We start from the raw sequence: 16,179 nt of genomic DNA, 5'->3' as shown, positions 1-16,179 counted from the left end.
TCTAAGCCTCTTTTATATTCTTATTTCTATCCTTGCGGGATAATTCAGGCCCACAGGACAGGTTTTTACATAATTTTACCGCGGTCCTTTCTATCCGCGGTACTTTTCAAGAATCAGTTTTTGTGTGGTCACGCGCCAAACTCACACGGGAACTGGTGCCGCTAATTTACTAAACATAGTATAAATCATGCGTAATGCATTTAAGAGGGTTATAAATAAAGTTATAGCTGGGGTTAAAAAGTTTATAAAACAAACAATTTTAGAGAACAAAAACGCTAAAGGGTGCACGCCTCGATGCGGTGCGAGGGCAATTGTTTGACATGCAAAGCGCTGAGATCAACCAGCCGCCCGCCGTAGGGGACGCTGCACACTGACGCTGCAGGCACGGCATTTAGAACCACGAGCACATATTGTGTGACGTCATTTGAGATGCTCTGGCCTTTGTTACGACGATACAGAAAAGGTACAAAGCACTATTACAGCTATAGCATCTACTTAGCAGAAATTTCAGAAACGTGCACAGCAAACTTATTTTATGCTTAAATTTTGTGAAAGGGATGCGATAATATTATCCATCTTTCTGGTAGACATAAAACCTAACCTACACGAAACATAAAAATAAAAGCGTGCTGAAAATAATCCATCGCCCTATATTTGTCACTTAGTAAAGTATTATAGACCGGAAGTTATTAGTCTCGTAGAAGCGCGGGTTGTATCACGGGGATAAGTACTCGTAAATAGATAAATTCATTGGGTATTAATTATTCAGACGAGCTCACCCTCGCGGTCGCTGCCATTTTATTATTGACTGTAATTCAGTCGAACGAACCCTAGCCCGGCTCGACCGATAATAGGGACTATCGATTCGAATGGTACATTTCCTTTCCCTAATCCAACCTCTCAATCGATTTGTGTTGTGCAATTATTGACTTACAAAATTGGCAATATAAACTTGCACTGTCATTGTTTCACACAAATTTGCGTGAATTGGACCACTGAGTTGATGATATGTATTTGTTTTATACATATAGGTATTGTATATTTTACCTATCGCGCAACATAAAATAGTTATGTATAAGTATTGTTGTCTTTTATAAAGAACGGTAAAAAATAATCTGCAAATGTTGAGACGAGAGGCTCTTTAGAGACAGAACAGAATAGCGTGGAACAGATTTCTATTGTACCTATGATATAATTTATATTACGTTAAGTGTAAATTTTATAATAGGTATCTATTTTTATGGAACGCGGCCACACTCAAAGAGCACCCTTGTGTGCAATAGAAAAAGCTGATTTTATTCACACTCGACACAATGGACAAATCTCCGAAATTAAAATGAAAAATTTAACCGCATCATGTTGAACATGGGCGGATCGGATTTAGTTTTATTCAGTTACGTTACGTCAGGTCCGTTGCACCGAGATCCCTCGTCTTTCGTATGGCACTTTTTTTGTAGTCTATTAACATGGTAAGCTTTTTCTATGGCACCTCGACGCGGGCGCAAAAAACGACAAAAGCTTGAGTGTGAGTCGAGACAAGGGTCGCGGGCCGCAGTCAGCCGTATGCGCCCGGCAAACGAGGTCGCTTCGACCGCTTCTCGCCCTTAACTAGTCCGATAAACTAATAACAAACCCGGTGTTTATAGGATCTGCCAGGAAACAACAAATAAATAGTGCTAATTAAAATGTTTCGACGTTCAGTGATTTAGTTTTCCGATGTTGCCGAACGATTTGACATCAGTGTTAATAGCGATGTAAGTGATTAAAAGCGGACGTTTTACAAGTGAGATGGAAATTATGAGATTGTGAAGTGGAAAGACGCATTCGAAAGGTCAAGATGACGATGAAATCGCTGAAGTACAGCGAGAGGGACGATATGATGGAGGGTTTCAGCCCGGTGCCGCCGCCGCTGCCGCGCCGGCAGCCCGTGCGCAACATCTACGCGGAGCCCTTCGTAGACCCGAGGTAAGTCACCGCCACTGACCCTTGCCCAACAACTGCATTGTTTGCTATGGATTTATCTTCATACTCACATACACCGGTAAAATAATCCTGTATTGATACTTGCATGTCATTGAGCATTCAAAATGCTCGAAAGCGTCGAAAAAAAATCGAATCATACGTTTAGACTGATAACAGTCCCACCATCTTCTTCTGTCCAATTAGTTTAAAGGTACCTAATAACGGGCGCCGGCGGTACTTAGAACATCTTTATCTGCAGGTCATTTTTCCAGCCGCAGCTTGATTGGCCCTCTGCTACGCAAACCAAGATCGCTGTATGAATACAAGTGATCAAATCCGTTAAACCTTGGCATTGAAGGTCAAAGATCAAATTCAAGTTTTGACATGTTTTAAATCCCCATCTTTCAATGGTTAACAAACAAAACTCACTAAGTACAAACAAATAAATAAGACATCTCCTTGTAAGGTAACATACTCTTATCGCTCCACAGTATCGTTTTACTACTGAGTTACGTTTTCATGAAACCAGTGGCTGATTATTCAGTGAATTTTGTTTTTAACTGACGATTTATTATTATTAAAGCCACTTCTTTCTTATGACTCATTTCATTAGCCACTTACCTACATGTTGGAATCCTGTGGTGTTGTTGAGTAGCGTAACCTGTCATGAGCCCTCGACTAACAACTATCTGGTAAGTAAGCTCCATGATTAACTAACGTCTGCTCATCCTAGCTTCTTCCTACGCATGTTGGCTTTCCCAGATACTCCATTACCAACGTTTACTTGTATATCCAACTGCAACACTAATTAAATAGGCGACTGCCAACTTCAGTACAATGTTCAATTTCAGCATTCTTTGTCATCTAACATAACCTAACCTAACAAAACGATTTTAGATAAATTATGAATGACATGTTTTAAACACAACAATAGAATGCAAACTACCGAAAAGAAATAGTTTAATGAGAATTATTGACTTTCACGATTATTACTCTTTATTTTTAATTACGGCGGGACTTAATCGCTTAAAAGTTTAAGTTTCAAATTTATCTCCTACATTTTGAGGATGGCGTTGCACGTTGTCCCCGTGGTCCAAGAAACCGTTTCCGTGACGGCGGAGGTAAATTTAAAACTTAATTTTACGCGATTAAGTCCCGTCGTAGTGAAACGTAATTATTGACAATATATTGCCATGGTTATAATAATAATAATTCAGCCTATATACGTCCCACTGCTGGGCTCAGGCCTCCTCTCATGTGCGAGAGGGCCATGTTTATACATAAAGAAACTATGGAGTCTAATTAGAATAATGATACCTATTTCTTGTAAAGGAATCATAGAACTTTTAACATAAACCATACATTGCTAGAAGAAAATACTGCAATAAAACGGAAGTCGTTAAATGTAATGGGGGAAAATATTCAATATAATAGACCAGCTATACTTGAATCAGTTGACGGCACTTGTTTACCTTGTCCGCCCCAGTAGCACCGCCCCAGGTTCGTTCCCTCTTCAAAGTAATGATAAAGAGCCTGAAGTCAGAAAACATCTAATTTATATTATACCTCACTACACATCACTGTGTGTGTATATGGTGTAAAATTACAAGATAGAACTAGGAACAGTGTGATAAGGGAAAAGTGTGGACTGAACGAAGATGTAGTGACAAAAATTGAGAAAGGTATGTTGAGATGGTTTGGACACTTTGGACACGTGGAAATAATGAGTGAAAAAAGGTTAACAAAAAGAGTGTATAAGGGAGAAGTAGAAGAGGGAACTGGAAGGGGTAGACCTCGGCGGACTTTCTCTGATCAAATCGGAGAAATTCTGAAGAAAGGCCAGGTCAAGAGCACCCTAAACCGACGAGCGTATATGAGAAATGTTATGAAAGTGAAGGAAGCGAAAGAGGTATGTCAGGTCAGGATCAAAGCAAACAGGATAAAGGCAAGTAGAAATCCGTGGTCTCTCCCTACCCCTCCGGGAAATAGGCGTGATTATATGTATGTATGTATGTACCTCACTACAAAATAAACATGGAAAGAACTCCCAGAAACCTCTGAAGACCACATTATTAAAGTACGGTACTACACAAAACTAATTCCGCGGCTCTTACGCGGGGTATTCTTTGGGGGTTTAAATCGAAGTTCTCACAGTAAGCAATCTCGTACCGAATATATTTCATTCTGAGGATTAGGGATACAATATGCAGGATATTACACGTGCTAATGGTTTGCGGTTGCCTAAAATCTAGAAATCACGGTGAGCACAAGATCGTTTATAGATTTAAGGAATGATAATCTTGCGGCACTAATCTCATCTACATCTATTACTAGGTACCTTCATAAATCATAATTTTTCCACGTAAATGCCATACGTTCGGAGCGCAGTTACTGCCATCTGCGACACCCCAATTGCTATCCTGCTTAATTTCGACAGATCCAAGGGTGAATCCCAACTATTAATATTGCAACATGTTAACATAATGTTCATATCGTTACGGTAAGCCAAAAAATAAGAATTTTTGCTCATTGATATTAACCTACAATGGTCTTTTACGACGCTCAGTTGATGCAGCTCAACGAGAAAAGAAGAAGAAAGAAAATTGGATATTTTTATACAGCATTTTTCATAAGGATTCAGTGGACTGAAATTTTACTTTTTCAAGTACATAATCACTTCTTATTTCTTCTTGTTACCGTAGCGCATCTGATATTATAGAGGGTAAATACCGTAACGTATCAAAGACCTTGCCGTTAACGCATGAGAACACTATAATTATTTGATAATCGTAATCATCAAACCCACAACAAATATTAACACAAGCAGCATTTCGACATGGTAGAACGATAATCGATAACCGAAATACTTTCAACGCCACGGTTGAGGTAAGTTAGATACGGAATGTAATATTCTTTACAATGTGTTAACAAGGCTAGAATACAACGACGAAGCAAGGCAAAGCTATATGACGGTTAAGTGCACGCAACAATGGCGGACAGATAACATCGCCGGGCGCCCCTCGCGCTCCGCGTTCATTTCACCCACACTCCACCAGGTACGAGTAGGAGAGAGTACTGTCCAAAAGTTTAGCTTACCCTTTCTATACTGAACTACGGCATCTATAACAACCAGCGTCTTCATAATTACCCAACCGTAGAAACAGATACTACCGACGTTGTTGTGAAGCTTTCGATAGGTCAACTAAAACCGGAACTGTATTAATTCGCAGAACAAAAATGGCAGCCGACGTCAAAGGATACAAAATAATTATGAACTTGTTCAAGTTGTAATCTTGCAGTCCCTTTGTCCATACGCCCGGCACAACTTTTCAATCTCAATCGTGAGCCTCTCAGACAGGTATTGTTTTGTTTGTTGTTTAATCCAGCGGTCATGCTCCGCAGTGAAAGGACCCCTCTGTTTTAATACTATACAGATTACACTCTCGCAAAATAACGGAGAGCTGCTTATTATACTTTTGCGCTAAAATATTCAGAACAAAACACGTAATTATAATTAACTTTATGTAAATTAAGCTGGCGACGTAATTAATTAAAGGTCTTAAATAACATGAATTAAATATTCATGGTTTGAATAGAACCATAAAATAACTAATAGGTGGAATGACATATAATATTGTATTTTACGAGTATTTACGTTGCAAAATTAACATAGCATGGGAAATATCCGTTATAAGTACCTAATAGTAAAGTAAATAGGAAAGTTAAAGACTTAATTACAGTAAATCTTAAAATGAGGAGTAAATATGTGATATGTCTGCAGAGACACGTTCCGCGCCGCTCAAGAGTTCGGGCGGTAAATACGGTAAATATTTGCTCGCGTGTGGAGCCAGCAAGTTCCGCTAAGTAAGAAAATGATTTCCATACAGCCCGGGCAGTGCAAACACACACCCATCAAACTCCAACACAAACCTGCAACTTAGTTAATAGCGCTTAGTTAGAAGATCGCTCCGAGCGCAAACCGCTCCGTTCCCTTCATACGGGTCTGCTTTGTATCAACATCCACTAAAACTTCATCAGTGTGATAACGATCCGAATTGAAGCAGTATCAAATATATAAGATTAGCTCATTTTAAAATGGTGATAACATTCAACGTGTTTTTAACTCAAAATAAGTATCATACTTTTATTTATTGCGAACTTTCTTACCAATGTGACATTAATAAACAAGGTTAACGTAGGAGCCTATGTTGGTTCTCAATGAATAATACTCCATCAGTCATGCTGGCAGACCTGTAACAGTGGAAAGCTGCAATCTGCAGAATGAAATAGTTATTATGAGGTATTTTCTCATTTTAGGTTATAGCTGCGTCTAATTAGGCTAATATTTAAATACAAATTATAATCTGGGTATTTACCTACCATGTATATTTTTTTGAGTTACCGTCATTTCGTATTCATTTTGAGGAATTGAAACTGTTAAAACTCATATCACTTCAGTTACTGCCCTATATTATACTTACTCCAGTCGCGGCGGGAGCCATGTACCTATGCCGGAGGCCCGCACACGCCGGTATTTAGTTAGCTGGCACAAACAGAAGTGTTATTTGCTAGGATATAAGTTGCCAGCGTGGAGGATATTAGCAATAGCAACTCTCTGCTGTTATTACTGAGATTGCTGAGAGCGGTGCGTGGCGGCGCACATAGATAATTAGATATGGATTAAGACTAAATTTATTCATATCTTATTATAAAGATTTGTTACAAATAATTATGTAAACTCTGAATAAACTACAAGTACTGTCAAAATAAAATGTGTTTGTGCACGTATAGTGGAGCCGTTAACCACGTATAGTACGATGAATTTTATCGACAATTCACCCCTCATACTTATACTGTTTTTACCTCATACTGTTTTTTCTCAACCATTTTAAAAATGCACCCCTTCAAAGTTTTGTGGCGCCAAACACGACTGCACTTGGTTAATGTATCATTATCTGTCCATTTACCTATCACACATTTTAAAAATAATAATCATACGATATCTAAAATTTGGTTTGAACGAGATCTAGTAAGTAGTTTTTTTTTAATACGTCATAAATGGTACGGAACCCTTCATGAGCGAGTCCGACTCGCACTTGGCCGCTTTTTTTTTATAATATGTATTGTATATATTTACCCATATTGTATTTATTTTGATTTTACTAAAAAGGGCACAAATGCACATAATTTAGATAATAAACGGTTAAACCACCTGTTTATATAGCCATCTACCTATTTGATTACTTTTTTAAGTTGCTCAAGTCTGGAAAATTTAAATCTTGAAGTTTAATTATTTTCTAATCCAAATTCAACCCTTCGTCGTAAAACTTTGGTCCGTCTTTAAAGTTTAACAAAGTCATTATTATTGAGGATAGTGATCGATTGTTGTGCGGCCCGGAGCATTTTATTAATAGGTCGTATAATTAGAGGAAACACCCCATCGAGTAGATAGATATCGCATGGCCGCGTGCGCGCAGGAGATGTGGGGCGCGGAGCATCGCTCTTTGAACCAATCGGATCTTTGCCCGCTGCAGGAAGTTCAATTATCTTCCTTTAACTTCAATGTACAATCCTAATACAATTGTTTCATTAAGGATAACTCTACTGCACTCGAGTTCGATGAGTGAGATCAAACGGACCAATTATAACGTCAAAGTCACTTTGATGGATGATGCATACATATTGCACAAGAGCTTAGTTGAGCAGTGATCCTAGATATCGTTTTCTCTGTGTCAACTACTAATATATGCACACCAATATTTGAATCTCAAACGGTTCATTCTACGGTTCACTTAACAAAGTCATCAGCTGAATAAGCGGTTTAGCGGAAGAGTTAACAGACAGACAGAGTTACTTTCGCATTTATAGTATTAATATATTAGCAGGAATTAGTGGGGATAGATAACAGCCAAAGCACATTTTAGGATTCGATATATAAATAAATACAATGATCGAAGAACTGAGCTATGTTTAGGATATCCATCAATCGACCCAAAACAAAGCTTATTAACAATGTATGATATTGTATTCGGGACAAAGGATAATCCTAGGAACGTCCACAGTGATTCCACTGTCACAAAGTTGGGCATAAATCTTTCACGCTGACTTGTATCGACAGACGATATGGCCGTGTTGATAAAGTCGTATGTGAAGTTCTAACTCTCATGCACACACGACCATTCGTCGCAGCCCGACTGAGATCGTTCCCGATCCCGAGCTCTCGACGTGCACGCACACATTCACGAACCTAATCTCCTGTCACCGACTATCCCTAATATAATCTTCTAACGTTTGTAAACAAACTACTTTTCGTTTGAATAATATTCTCTTTGAGGTGAGGCCTCTGAATACAATGGCATGGCAGTAATAGTTTCCGTTTTGAATAAGAGATGTCTATTGTCTCCGCACAATATTGATTGAGTTTGTCTATTATGATTACCAAACATGTAGTGACGAAATTGTATTCGGAAGTTCAGAGCCGAGTAATTTTACGTTATGCGATAGAAAGGATTATCTTAGTTATAGTGTTAGAAAGTTCATTGAGAGTATATATTTGAATGTCAAATCTTGATGAAAAAGTTATTTTAGAAAATAGTCTCGCATTATGCTCTTGACAGGCTAGAAACTGGTCCAGTGACAGTGACATCGTGTGTATTGAGCTAATCAGCGTCGGTATGGACTATTTTGGAGCGGGGTCGCTCTGCTACGACACGACCATTGAAAAGACTCGTCGGCGTTCGAACTTACGTAAAACGTAAGTGACGTAAAATGTGTTCTTGAATACAGGGATAAGTTCGCCTTTGTGGTATTTAATTTACTCTGTAACTGTGTTTCTCGTGTTTTTATTTCCATGTACAGTAAAGTATCTATATACATACATACTTGAACACTAATGTAAAGTATTTCCGAGATCACGGAGCCTCAACTAGGGTGTCCAGACGGGCGAGGCGAGAGCTGGCCAAACAACGGACCACACAGGGTGGATTCATAGTCCATTTGTCCCGACTCTCATATTCCGAGATAACAAACGCGCACCGCTCTCCGTTGCACTTATCTAAACACTTAACCCGCGCCATACACAAACAAAGAACGCCTTAACTTACTTTTTACCACGAAACGCCCTTTTCTACCCTTTAGAACTTCATGGTACTGCATGCTTTGCGTGACGAGTGCCTTTGTATTTTGCCCGGAAATTCATGCATTTTGCCGCAATGTGCAGTTTAAAGAAGACACACATGTTTTAAAAGGAATGTCTTTTGGAAAATTTTACTGCTTCGAATAAAAGGAGCCATCACATAAGCTTGCCCTATTTAACCTAACCCCGCTTTTTCTTGAATAAACATCAAAAACCGAGCAACACATTAACGGCTTTCATAACTTGAGTATAAAAAACCTTTTAAGACAAGTACCGAAAAAAAGGTCTCGACGAAATCTTTCTAATAACAGTTTTGGTCTTGTCCAAGGTACACGTCATCGGGCGTGACTAACGAATGGCTCGCCCTACAGACCCTAAATTCTGAGTCGTAAGTATCAGTGACACGACGGCGGCCGCTATCTACGAAGGCTGCCGAACATTACCATAACTCTAACCGAATCGTGAACGTAATTAGAGGAACCAATAACACCCGACACACATTAATCCCTTCTGATTCAGTAAGGTTAACGACCCGTACTTCAAACATTACTGCGACCCGTGAGATCCCGAAACACTTTTACGTGAACATCTGTAAAGTATTGGTGGTTAATTTACAAAGTTGCTGTTGGTTTGCTTGCTCTTATAAAATTTTATACTAGATAATTAGCGTGGGCGATTCAGAATGAAGATCGTTGGAAAAACAAGTTAATTTCTCAATTTAAAACGGACCGTATACCGTTAACGTCGTTTTGGTGTTGTTCTTAAATTACGATTAGGTAGGTGTGATAATAGTTTGTGTATGAAGTGGAAGACAAAATAATTTCATGGCATACTTCCCGACTCAAGTAGTTCACATTCGACTTTTTAGAGTTCCGTAGTCAACTAGGACAAAAAACCTCTTTAGTAAATTTATTTTATCAACGCGTTATACCTTTTCTCTTTTTATAGGAATGTCCGTTTAATTACAAATAGCTGTTAAACTTCATTGAAACAAAGCTACATGATTGTGTTCATGAAATGTTCATTTATTATGTAAATTGCGTCGGCGTGGTAATTGAGCCCGTCAAGAATTTTACCTTTAAACTATCAACTCTTAAGCGTGGTTACTAGTTATTTTTTATCTTCAAAAACAACAAAATATTAATGATAATCTAACGCCGCAGTAACCATATATATACACGTAGTCCTGCAGTGGCAGCATGGTTCCATTTTTATCGCTTCTCACTATGCCCGTCACTTTCGCACTTACATACTTGTTAGAATGTGACAGGCATGGTGACAAATGATATAGAGCCGACTATCTTAGCCCTACTGTATGCTACACATACCTACAGAGTTAACACTCCCTACATTGAATATTACTAGCTAGACCATTCCACTAATTGACATTATTCAGATATATGTATATGTATTTTTTTTTGTATTTTTTTTCTCCTCTGAAGACTAGTAAATAGATTTTAAGTATGGCTCATGATTTCATTTTCTTTATGCTGTTAGTATGTATGTTAACATTATGTACTTAATAATGAACCTCCAGGTCTATGATTCTTAAGTATGTTAAGTACTCTACATTGTACTTCAAATTCATTTGTATATGTGACTGTTTGTGTTCTAAATAAATAAATTAAAAAAAATATCATTCTGCAATAATAGTGCTAGGCTTAAGCTATCAAGTCTGTAGTTATCGAATATGATATGAAAATACTATTCGTATAGCTATGAAAAGAAACTCGACGTGCGCTGTAAACATGGAGCAAAAGCGCGGGGTCCACCTGCTCTATGAATATAAAATAATATTATGTGGGCAGATTTTGAGCGAATCAAGAAAAATACTTGTACTTTTCATGAAATAAAACATACATGCACATAAAAAATATCTTACTTGGTGTGACTCGCTTGGTTCCTAACACAACATAACATAATTTTTTTTTAAATTCCGCTACCTTAAAGTTGTCTGGAAGAGTTCGCTTTTTAGCGATAAGACCGCCTGTTGTTTACCTCTTCTTTATGTGTTGTATTATTTGTACTGTTTCTGTATTGAGGTGTGCAATAAAGAGTATTTGTATTGTATTGTATTGTTCCTGTTTTTCATATCGTATGGATAATTTTTATACAATGACTATTTTCGCGTCGCTGGCTTATTGATTTTTAGGTAATTTGTGTGATAAGTTCCTATATAATTTTTTTTTTTTTTTTTTTAATTTATTTAGAAAACAAACAGCCTTTTACAAATATGTCTAAAGTAAATGAACTAAAAATAGGCCTAAAGTTTCCTACATTACTAAGAAAACTATTACATGGAAATGTAAATTACGCAATTATAAATTACCGGTTTAGTTGTGTGCTACATGCAAGTAAGTTAAGAAAACATACAAAAGTATGAAAAATATGACTGGAACCAAATTGATCAATTTCTAGAAAACAAAATTTGCCGAACTTTGTTCTTGAACACGGACAAACTATGAACAAAAATATCTATATCGTTAAGAGATTCATTATACAAATAACAAGTGCGCCTAAAGAAAGAGTTTTTAGCATACTGTGTGCCACAGGAGGAAATAGAAAATGTGGGTTTAGAACGTGAGTGGAAACGAGAGATTTTGAAGGAAACGCTATCTAATAAAAGGTTAGAATCTATGTGATTTCTAATAATTTTAAATAAAAATAAAACATCTAGATATGCTCTTCTTTTCTCCAATGGAGGGAGACTATGTTTAGCTGCTGACGAAAAATAATCACAGTTATAGCGGCCGGTTCTGTAATCAAGGGACTTACAAAAAATTTTCTGAATCCTTTCAAGTCGTGACTTATGAATGCCAAAATGTGGGCTCCAAACAACACTGCCAAACTCCAAAATACTACGGACGAAAGAGTAATACAAAACTTTTAACGTGAATGTACTTTTGAATGGTTTACTTAAACGCAAAATCATTCCTAATTTTTTATATGCTCTCGCCACAATATTATCTATGTGTTCAACAAAGGAGAGTTTAGCATCCAGAGTAATCCCTAAATCTCGGATCGACGACACCCGTGAGACACTGCCACCAGCTAACTTATAATCGAAAGTTATAGGATTATGTTTACGGGAAAATGTGATAGTGTAGCATTTCTCAGCGTTTAGAATTAAGTGATTTCGCTGACAATAGTCCTCAAATTGTGACAAATCGGATTGTAACGCAACACAATCATCATAATTCCTAATAGTCTTATATATTTTTGTGTCGTCTGCATAAAGTATGTGGGATGAAGACTGAAAGATAGTATCAATATCATTTACATATAGGACAAATAGAAAAGGCCCCAGGTGAGAGCCCTGGGGAACCCCTGAGGGAACGGGTAGAAACTTCGACCTATGACCCTTGAGTGCAACCGCCTGACTTCTATTACTAATGTAAGACTTTAACCACCTAAAGAGGTCACCGTGTATGCCGATCCTGAAAAGCTTCTGAAGTAAAATTGAATGATCTATTTTATCGAAGCATTTAGAGAAATCGGTATACACGGCGTCCACTTGATAACCGGCATCCAAAGCATTAATAATATGGTCGGTATAGGTGACTAGGTTAGTGTCGACGCTTCTACCTTTGAAAAAACCATGTTGATGCACAGAAATGTGTCGAGAGACCACAGCAGTCATTTCATTCGTTACAATTTTTTCGAAAACCTTAGCGAATACGCAAAGTTTCGAAATTGGTCGATAAAGCTTAATATTATGTTTATCACCGCCTTTGTGCACCGGTGTAATGATAGCCTGCTTCCAGATGCTAGGGACAATACCTTCACTGAGAGACTTTCTGAAAAGTTTAGCCAAGGGAGCCGCCAGCTCAACGTAAAGTTTAGAAACTAATAATGGATGAATGTTATCAAAACCTGCACCCTTATTAACACATAAGTTTTTTAAATGCTTGTATACTAAATCATCAGTAATATTAATACTAGAAATATCTACAGAAGGGGACGAAGGCTGAGGAGAAGGAAGTCGTGATTGATTACAACCAGAGACAAAAACAGAACTGAAATAATTGTTAAAGAGATCACAAATAACATTGCCTTCGGAGGAGGATTTATCATTAAAATACATGTTAGAAGGTATTTCATTTGCAGAAAATTTTGACTTAATAAAACTCCAAAAATATTTAGGTGAAGAAGTAATTTTCTTTTCACTGAGGGCAATGTATTTAGTATAGCAATCTTTACTAAGTTTCTTTTCCCTTTTTCTTAGTAATTTAAACTCAGCATAATCAATAACGTTATTATATTTTTTCCACCTAGCATGAGCATTCAATTTGTTTTTAATAATTTTAATTAAAGGTCTGTTATACCAGGGAGGATATCTAGAAGTTGAGCAAACCTTACGCTTTGGAACGAAATCATTAACCAAAGTGTTAAGAATAGAGTAAAAGTAACTTGTGGCACTTTCCGTGTCCATATCGTCGATCACAGACCAGTCCACATCGGAGATACCTTGCCGTATACTATCATAGTTGGCTAAATGATAAAGATATTTATAATGCGCTATGGAATTTAAAGACTTCATTAATGACAAAGGAAAAGAAATAACTAACGATTTATGATGTACATCTTCTTGTGTAAGAGGAGATAAACAGGCTGATACCTCACAACCAACATTACTCATGACAAGGTCTAAGATACGATCATGAGCATTGACACAACCATTGTACTGTTGTAATCCAGAGAGAGAGAGAAAATCAGAAAGTGCAATAGCTAAGGGATTGTTATTGTGATTAAGTGTTAGTATTGAAAAATTATCTATGTTCCAAATTGCGTGAGAAATATTAAAATCACCTAACAGCAGATAAGTATCACTAGGGTGACGGCATATTAGGTCATTGACATTATTAAAAAATAATTGCAACGAATCAGCATGATTACGATTATGGGGGAAATAAACACAGGCTATGCGTAAAAAGTACGCTCGCTCTGACACGGCAGAAGACGACCCCGTTGCAGCTAAGGGCAGAGACAGCCATAATTCCTCAGAGTACGTCGCACTACAAAGGTCGTCAGTGCGGAGCGCACGTAGGCCGCACCGCACCGCCACCAGCACGCCGCCACCGCGCGCCGCCGCCGACGACGGTCGATCCCGACGATAAGCAACATAATTATGATAGAAAAATTCCTCATCGCTAAAATCCTCCGTGAGCCAAGTTTCGGTTAAACATATAATATCATAATCAGCCGAGAGTACGTTTGCGAGAAAAGAATGCGATTTAGTTCTGAGTCCTCTCACGTTCTGATAATAAATGCTTAACTTATTAAGACTGAACATTAATAGGTACAGTAGAAAATAAGGATATGAAGTAGTAGCATGGCTCAAAGTATGCCAAAAATTTAATATAATGTTCATTAAATATAAGCACGTTTACTACCAAGAGCGTATTATAAATATATGTTTTTATTATAATTACATAAAGGGCGCGACAAAATATGTAAACCGAGGGATTAAAGCACAGTACAATAATAATACAGTACAAATACCAAGTAACTTTAAATATACACCACTGGGCATTAATGTAGTACAAAGGTTGGCACAATTTAGTTAAACATAAAAGTCATTTAAGTTTTAACAGGTCGGATTCGGAGACGATACGTATAACCCTCGAAGTGTCATTTTTACGCAAAAAAATCTTGCATTCTTTCACCCACACATAAGCATAGTTCAGCTCAGATTTTACTTCGCGTGCACGCTTTAACAACAACTTATTAGCGGGCGTCAGGTGCTCGTTCAAGTAAACGTTGATCGATGGACCGTCCAAGCCGGCGTCAGCCGTGGTGATGCCACGGCGGGCGCGGGCCGCCGCCAGCAACTCGTCCCTGCGCGCCCGCCGGGTAAAGCGGACGATAATCGAGGGTGGACGAAGATTTTGCTGCTTTGCTTCCGTAGAGAAAACTCTAATCCGATGAATACAATCGATGTCCGATTGGTCAAGGGCAAAGCCGACCTTGGTACATATATTGTGAAATATGGTACGCAGATTTTCCCCTGAACGTAACGGAACACCGGTGATCTCCACGTTATTTAGCCTTCCAAACTGATCACGATCATTATTTTCCTTTTTGAGGCATGTAACGTGTTCCTGTAACTCTTTAATTTGCGGCGGCAAAGTCGAAAGGGTCTCTATTTTATCCTCTGTATTCGAAATTCTCTCCTCCATACTAGCCAGGCGCGACTCCAAGCTGCTCCACTTGTTGTTCAAATCAGTGACTTGCAGCTGAACATTATCTATTTTGGCCTCAATTGAAGCTCTCGAAATTTTTACTTCGGCAAACAAGTCAGCTAACGAGGCCTCCTGAGAAATTTGGGGCGATTGCGGGGCCACTCGGCACGCGGGGCATCGCCAGGATGCTTTTTTCTCATTGGTCATACGCCTAAAGGTTGTTTCCGCTAACCCAGCACATCCAAAATGTAAGTGTTTATTACATGTGTTACATAAAACACCATCACTTACTATTTCACTACACTTGCCACACTCCATAATAAAATAGTTAAAGTAATACGCCGGTATTTAAAAGAATAAAAGATGCGACGATGGTTGTAAACACCTTATCAAAAACCAGGCGCGCGAGTCACTGACAGTAAAGCTAAATGACCAAGGGCGAGGGGTCAAACTCACTGGTTATCTTTTATTAACGCATAAGGACACAACTAATCCCAATGACGGTGAGAACCGGACTGACCGGACTGAAATAAATGTCATATACTAAGAAAAAGTGACCAAGGTCGCAAGTGCCGAGGCTGGAATCGAACCAGCGTCCTCTGCTATCGCGGCAGGTGCCTTACTACTACTACTACTACTACTGCTGCTACTACTACTACTACTACTGCTACTACTACTACTACTACTACTACTGCTACTACTGGAGGCCTTGGTCACTTTTTCTTAGTATATGACATTTATTTCAGTTTAAAATTGATTCTATATTGTAGTGTTTCTACTTGAAATAAAAACAAATAAAAATATTTTCTGAAAATAATAATTTAATTTGTTCTAATACTTCTAGTAGTCCTATATTTTTTAATTTACTTTACGTATTATCTCTTCGCCTTACAACTTGAA

At 38.1% G+C, this 16,179-nt stretch overlaps 1 protein-coding gene across 5 annotated transcripts in view; it reads left to right on the top strand.

The window, feature by feature from the left end:
• The window catches only part of LOC133516860 (teneurin-a), a 93,662-nt gene that overhangs the window by 11,685 nt on the left and 65,798 nt on the right, over positions 1–16,179 (top strand). For 3 of the 5 annotated variants that reach the window (XM_061849866.1, XM_061849868.1, XM_061849865.1), the window contains exon 2: positions 1,647–1,965. In XM_061849866.1, coding sequence (XP_061705850.1) covers positions 1,838–1,965 — 128 coding nt within the window. In that variant the 5' untranslated portion in view covers positions 1,647–1,837. Of the gene's footprint in view, positions 1–1,646; positions 1,966–8,748; positions 9,486–16,179 lie in introns of those variants that run through there. The other 2 variants (XM_061849867.1, XM_061849869.1) reach the window with 2 other exon arrangements.

The sequence above is a fragment of the Cydia pomonella genome, chromosome 4, assembly GCF_033807575.1.
Source record: "Cydia pomonella isolate Wapato2018A chromosome 4, ilCydPomo1, whole genome shotgun sequence".
NCBI lineage: Eukaryota > Metazoa > Arthropoda > Insecta > Lepidoptera > Tortricidae > Cydia > Cydia pomonella.
Note: the sequence above shows the minus strand (reverse complement) of the source record. Positions and strands in the feature narration are given on the sequence as shown.